This window comes from Acomys russatus, chromosome 6 (genome assembly GCF_903995435.1).
Source record: "Acomys russatus chromosome 6, mAcoRus1.1, whole genome shotgun sequence".
Lineage (NCBI taxonomy): Eukaryota > Metazoa > Chordata > Mammalia > Rodentia > Muridae > Acomys > Acomys russatus.
In genome coordinates, this window is record NC_067142.1 from 21191039 (window position 1) to 21198104 (window position 7066).

Genomic DNA, 7066 nt, shown 5'->3' on the forward strand with positions numbered 1-7066 from the left:
CACTTCCCCCTGGTGGGCAGACTTGCCAGGCCACAGAGAAAGAGGATACAGGCAGTCCAGATGAGACTTGGTAGGCTGAGGTCAGTTGTTGGGGAAAGAGGGCTCCTCTTTCTGAGGACTAGGGGAAGGAAAGAAGGAGGGAGGGAGGGAGGGAGGGAGGAAGGGAGGGAGGGAGGGTGGAACCAGGAGGCAACAAGGGAGGGGAATACAATCAGGATGTAAAGTGAACAAATTTTTTAAAAAAGAAAAAAGGAAAGGCTTAACTCCTCTAGGGGATAAAGGGTAGAGGAGATGCCACGTCAACGAGACAGTCTCAGGAAAGCCCTGAGAGACACAGTATTAAATAAAGGAAATGCAAATCAACTTTGTCACATGTCAAACTCTAACAAATTGTCACTAACACGGAAAATACATCCTGAAAGGGTTCGGCAGGGTTTCTGTCTGGTGCAGAAATGTACCACAGTTCCCCAGTGACATCTGTCCATCCCGTCCTTCTGTAGAAGGCATAGGCCTGTGTGCCAGACAGTTGCCACCTTCATGAGATCTCCTCAACACTCCAGGCCCAATGCTGTGACATTCAAAGTGCCATTAATGTGCCACGGGAGGAGAAGGCTCATTCTCTGGGGAGCTGAGATCCCCTTGCTCTCCCCAGGCCCTTCCCTTGTGTCTCCTCAACCCTCCTTATCTCTGCTTAGAGAAGAGGCTCTTGAAGGCATTGTTGTAGTTCTTATTAAAGGCTGTGTAAATTAAGGGGTTGAAGAAAGAATTGGAATATCCAAGCCACAGGAATATGCTTTTCCAGATGGGTGGCAGGCTGCAGGCACAGAGCGGGCCGATGAGCTCCGTCAGGAAGAAGGGAATCCAACATAGCACAAACACGCCAATCAGGATCCCCACCATCAAGGCTGCCCGCTTCTCCTTCTGCTCCCGCCACGAGTCTCCGCTTGGCTGGAAGGTCACGGTTGCTCTGCCGCGACTCGTGAATACCATCTCAGCCTCCTGAGGTGCCTCCTTTGCCTTGGGACAGAGGAAAGATGGAATTAAAATAACAGAGCAATCGAAAAGGCCGAACTGAAAAAAAAAAAAGTCAGCAATTTCTGAGTTTTGTCAGAGAGGTGAGGTCACAAGGCTCAGCATCTGCATAGGGAAATGGAAAGAGGCTGTGGCAAGCACTCACCACCAGGACTAAACGCCACTAATGCATCCTCACATCAACCCTGTATGATCTTACGGGACCACAAGCTCTACTGCAAAAACCCAAAAATCAAAATGCCCCTAAGTCTGAAACTTCATAAACATCAACACGACACCTCCATGTTGGGCTAGAGAGATGGCTCAGTGGTTAAGGGCATTGCCTGCTCTTCCAGAGGTCCTGAGTTCAATTCCCAGCATCCACATGGTGGTTCACAACCATCTATAATGTTATCTGATGCCCTCTTCTGCAGATAAAGCATTCATATACAATAAATAAATCTTAAAAAAAAAAAAGAAAGAAAGAAAGAAAAGAAAACTCCTGTCCTGACCTCCAGGGTGGGTAATCACCTACATGCAGGCAGGCTGAAGATGATACAGAAAATGGTCTGCTTGCTATATCCTGGTTTTTAAGTGGGTTTTTGCACTGACTTAGAGCTAGCCAAGTAGGCTAGACTGTCCAGCCGGTGAGTCCCAGCGGCCACTTGCCTCTCTCTTTCCTACCATTGAGATTACAAACGCACACAACTACCCTCAGCCATTTTTCATGATTCTGGGCGTCCAACCCAGGTCCCGGGCTTCTACTGAAAGCAGTTTATTGGCAGAGCCATCTCCCTAACCCCTGGAGTAGCTATTTGTAACCAGAGATGCCAGACCAAGGCTTGGCTCACCCAGGGCTTTGTCTGCTCTGCAACACCTGAACTCCAAGCTTGAAACACTTCATCCCAAAATATCAGCCATGATAAACAGAGGATGCCTAGCATGTCTGACAACCCAAAACAGGAAATTTTCTCAGCTGTTTCTCATGAGGAGAAGAAGGTATGCAAATAAGGATGTTTTCTTGTTAACAATAAAAGCAGAACGCAGTTGGCCTGATACAAATAAGTCCTCCTGTCAGTGAAGTAAAGCGCGCGCGCGCACGCGCGCGCACACACACACACACACACACACACACACACACACACACACACGGCTAAATTCTTGGATAAGGTACGCTTGTTGCAATTCTAATGATTAGATGGATTTCATTGTTGATGCTGAGAGCTGGTAGCTCTGCAAAGGCTAAAGATCCACGGGGTTAATGCTTAGGAATTCCCTTCCTAAGTGTCAGCACGCACAGTAACTGAGGTCAGGTCACATTTGTTTCAGTGTTAGGTTCACCTGGTCCCTGAATAAGGGCGGTCTTAGCCAGTTTAGTCAGCAAGGTACTACGATACTGTGGATCCTGGTTTCGTTTCCACTGTTGTCATACAACACGCTGACCAAACAAACAAAACCAAACAAAACAAACACACAAACAAAAAACAGGAAGGTAAGCTATGCATTGGTCTTATGATTCCAGGTTCCACCTGTCATAGTACAGCAGTCACAGGGGCAGGAGCTGGAAGCGACAAGCCACATCATATCCACAGTCCAGAGCAAAGACAGATAAATGCACGCATGCTTGCTTGCTTGCTTGCTTGCTTGCTTGCTTGCTTCTCTTTACACAGTTTAGGACCCCTGCCTAGGGAATGGGGCTACCAAAAGTGGCCTGTATCTTCCCACGTCAATGAGTTAATTAAGAAAATCTCCGAAAGATATGCCCATGGGCCAACCTAATCCAGACAATTTCTCAATTAAGACTCTCTTCCCATGTTATTTTAGGTAATATCAAAGTTGGCTGCTAAGAACTAACCACCAGCCAGATGTGGGTGGTGCACACCTTTAATCCCAGCTCTTGGCAAGCAGAGACAGGCAGATCTCTGTGAGTTCAAGGCCAGCCTGGTGTGCATAGACAGTTCCAGGACAGCCAGGGCTACACAGAGAGCCAGTATCTCAAAATTAACTAACAAACTGACTGACTGACTGACTAACTAACTAACTAGCTATCTAACTAACCATCATGTGGTATTAAATATATATATATATATATATATATATATATATATAGTTTGTTTGTTTGTTTGTTTCTCTGACCAAAATATCTCACAAGAAGCAACTTAAAGGAGGGGCGTTTATTTTTGCCTATGGTTCTCAGATGCAGTCCTGGCGGGGAAGCCGTGATGACACGAGTGGGAGGTGTCTGCCTCCCACTTCATCCTCAGTCAGGAAGCAGAACATGGGAGGAAAGCAGGGCTGGGAGGCCAAGGCCCATTTCAGGTGACCCATTTCTTCTAGGGAGGCTCTGTCTCTTAAAGTCTCCACAACCTCCCCAAACAGCATCCCCAGCTGGGAGCCGGGTGTTCAAACAGAAGAGCCTGTGGGGGACTTTTCCCATTCAAACCACACCAGAGAGAAGGCTGCGCCTATTAGAAGTTGAGGTCCAGCGTGAAGGAGGGTCCCCCCCCAGACCCTCCCACTAAAGAGTAACTCAGCACAGTGCTGGCCCTGCCGTCTGGAGTGCTTCCTCCTCCTCATAGGCTACTTCTAATGAGCTAGCCAGCTGCCCTTCCGCCTCTTCTAAATGGAATGTGCCAGAAGTAAATAGGAAGGGCTGGGGATGGTATTGAGTGGTAGTGTGTTTGCTTAGCATGTCCTGGGTTTGCTCTCCAGCAATGCAAGACCAAATCTAAACAAATAAATAAACAAACAAACAAATGCTGTTTCTTGTACCAAAATGAATAATAAAATCAGGCTTGGCAAGCCTTTCAGGCATCCATTCCACTGTCATTTTTTTCTAGGTGCAAAATTGGATTGATGTCGCTATTAAGTCAGCCCTACCCCTGCAACCAGACAGAAAAGCTATAATCACCCCAGGCATTTCCGAGGGACCTTTCAAAGAACATCATTAATTCTGAATAAAGCTCTCCTTTCCAACACTTTCCAATTATAGGCTTGACATTCCTGGTTTGTGTGTGTGTGTTTTTTTTTTTTTTTTTTTTAATTCCTCTGCCATTTAATTAAAATGAAAATGAATCTATTTTTAAAAGCTCATGTACTTGTCTGGTAGCTTGGTATCTGGGATAGTTTGGAAAAATAAAACAAACAACAGCCTTTCCTATCTCTTTTATTTTGACCCCTTTCCTGGTCCACAGATTGTATTTGAGTGTGTGTGCAGTGTACAGTATGTGTGTGGAGTCCAGAGTTCTGTGACATTAAATGTCTTCCTCAATTGCACTCCAACATATTTTTTTGATTCAAGGTCTCTCTTGGAACCTGCAGCCCCCTGATTCAGCTAAACTGGTGAGCTGTTGAGACATCCTTTCCTCACCCAGTTCTGCTACGTACCAAGAGCCAGAACTATATAGATATTTCTGTAATCCTTCAGTTTATAGAATCCTCATCGGGGTCTTATACAGTAGGCCCTAAGGCTAGGGAGGTGACTCAGTTAGTAGAACGCTTGCCCAACGTACATAAAGCCATTGGTTTCTTTCCCAGAATTACATAAACCAGGCATGGTGGTGGTACTGCTTTTTAATTCTAGTACCTTGAGAAAAGAAAAAAGAAGGATCAGAAGTTCAAGGTCATCCTTAGTTACTCGGGAAGTTCCAGGCCAGCTTGCAATACCTGAGAGCCTGCCTTAAATTTTAAATTAAGTTGAAAGTAGTAACTAATTTGTTTTAAGAAGAGAAGAAAAATGAAGTACATGGAAATGGAACTACAACTCAATTTCTCTCTCCCAAATCTCCAGGGGACAACTCTGGGATTGGGATAAACAAAGGGGAGTGACATTGAAGTTTTTGTTTTAAACACACACACACACACACACAGAGAGAGAGAGAGAGAGAGAGAGAGAGAGAGAGAGAGAGAGAGAGAGACAGAGACAGAGAGAGACAGAGAGAGAGACAGAGAGACAGAAAGAGACAGAGAGAGAGAGAGAGACAGACAGACAGACAGACAGACAGACAGAGACAGAGACAGACAGAGAGAGACAGAGACAGAGACAGAGACAGACAGACAGACAGACAGACAGACAGACAGACAGAGACAGACAGACTGGGAAGTGGCTCCTGAAGTTTCAGAACTGGACTGTGAGGTAGAGCTTGGAGTGGTAAAAAAAAAAAAAAAAAAAAAAAAAAGAGTGAAAGCAGCAGGACTGTCTTTACTTATATTAAAGTAAATGACATTCCACCACAGTCCAGGACAGTCTAATCTTGCAGAGATCAAGACGATGGCAGCTCCAGACCCGATGTGGATGGAGCCACTCCAGACTGTAAGGTGTGGCCCCCGTGGGTGGTCAGTGGACTTGTCTCAGGGATAGAACGCAGGCTGTCAGGGCTGCTGGAAGAGGCTCACCTGGTGCCTTTTCCACATGAGCTGTTTTGCTTGCCGGAGGCCAGCTAATAAGAAAGACAGGCTGGGGATGGGGCTGAGTTGGTACATTGAGTTGCCTCCCATGCAGGACACTCTGAGTTCCATGCCCTTCCTCTCCCTCCATTGCACACTCGGAGATCGGTGCTGCACGCCTATAATCTTCTACTTGGTTGGCGGAGGCCAAAGGGTTAGAAATCCAAAGTTATCTTTAGCTACATAAAAAGTTGGAATTCAGTATGGGCCTCATGAGACCCTGTCACAATACACACACACACACACACACACACACACACACACACACACACACACACTTACTTTTGAGATTTGGAGGCTCTAGCACCAGTCCTAATGTGCCAGTGAAGAAACTGTTTCGCAGGCGCATATCCCGCAGGTGGTTTCACTAGAAGCACAAGCGATAAGTCACCCCACGCACTCTTCGAAAAACCAGATGGCCATGTCCTCCCGCGCTCCAGATGCGACATTTTTTTCCCTCGCGCTCAGATATCCAAACTCTGTCGACTCTTCCCTTTTAAACTAAGTTGCTTTCTTTCCTGGATCCCCCATTCCCAAATCCACAACCAGTTCCTCTTACCTGCATGGTGGCGGTGGCGGGCAAGGGCACCACAGCTCGCCGTCTCCGGCCAAATCGAAACTTAGCGGCTTTGTAAATCTTCCAGTAGACGAAGAGCACCACCGCCAGAGGCAGGTAGAAGGCTCCGCAGGTGGAGAAGACAGCATAAGAGGGCTCCTGGCTCACCTGGCAACGCTGCTGCCGGGCATCGTAGGCTTCGCCCCAGCCAAAGAGCAGCGGGGCGAGTGCGATGAGCGCGGACAGTGCCCAAGTGACCGCGATCATGAGCGCAGAAGCTCGCCGCCGGGTGCGCAGCGTGTACTGCAGGTGGCGCGTGATGGTCCAGTAGCGATCCAGGGCGATGGCCGCCACGTTCCAGATGCTGGCCGTGCAGCACAACACGTCGAAGGAGATCCACACGTGGCACAAACTCCTGCCTAGGAGCCAACGTCGCCCAGCCGACAACTCGCTCACCAGGCTCAGTGGCATCACCAGAGCCGCTACCAGTACGTCCGAAACGGCTGTCGAGGCCACCAAGTTATGTGGCACGCGGTGGAAAGCGCGGACGCGCAGGATAGTCACAAGAACTAGCAGATTCCATAAGAAAGTGGCAGCGATCAGCAACACCAATAGAGTCACCACGAGCACGGTGAAGACGGAGAAGGGCGGCTCGCGCCCAGGCAAGATGAGTCCAACTGGGGTGGATCCTACGCCCCTGCCGGAACTTGGGCTGTCACTGCAGCTCTCTGGTCCCAGAGGAAAGCCGATGCCAGGGGTGGCGCCTGAGAGGTTAGAGACTTCCATCGTTCGTTCAAGGACTTGGGCTCTCAGGCAGGAGATGTGCGCGTGGTTGCATGGACTGTGGGTAGGTGGTTAAGTAGGAAGGGCACTGCATGCCCTGCAAGGCAGAAAGAAGTGTAAATCGCGCCACCCCGGTCCTTTTTCTAAACCGCAGCTTCCTTTTGGCGCTTCTTTGGGTGGTTTTCCTGGACTCTTTTTTTTCCAGTTGACGGGGGGCGGGGGGGGAGAATGAGTGGGACCCCTTTAGTCCAGCTTTGCCCAGGGCATCAA

At 48.3% G+C, this 7066-nt stretch overlaps 1 protein-coding gene across 1 annotated transcript; it reads right to left on the bottom strand.

The window, feature by feature from the left end:
• Positions 1-304: 304 nt before the first annotated feature.
• On the bottom strand, positions 305-6799 carry LOC127190968 (5-hydroxytryptamine receptor 5B). The gene is made up of 2 exons (XM_051148223.1): positions 6017-6799; positions 305-1017 (listed from the first exon to the last, which is right to left on the bottom strand). Exons 1-2 carry the CDS (start codon positions 6797-6799, stop codon positions 682-684), a joined length of 1119 nt encoding a protein of 372 aa, XP_051004180.1. The 3' UTR covers positions 305-681.
• Between the last annotated feature and the right edge of the window lie 267 nt (positions 6800-7066).

Excerpts from the sequence above, each read along its gene's own strand:
- LOC127190968 (XM_051148223.1), bottom strand. The coding sequence starts at position 6,799 with ATGGAAGTCTCTAACCTCTCAGGCGCCACCCCTGGCATCGGCTTTCCT. Across the intron at positions 1,018-6,016 it reads CCGCCACCGCCACCATGCAG|GCAAAGGAGGCACCTCAGGA; the intron begins GTAAGAGGAACT and ends CTCTGTCCCAAG.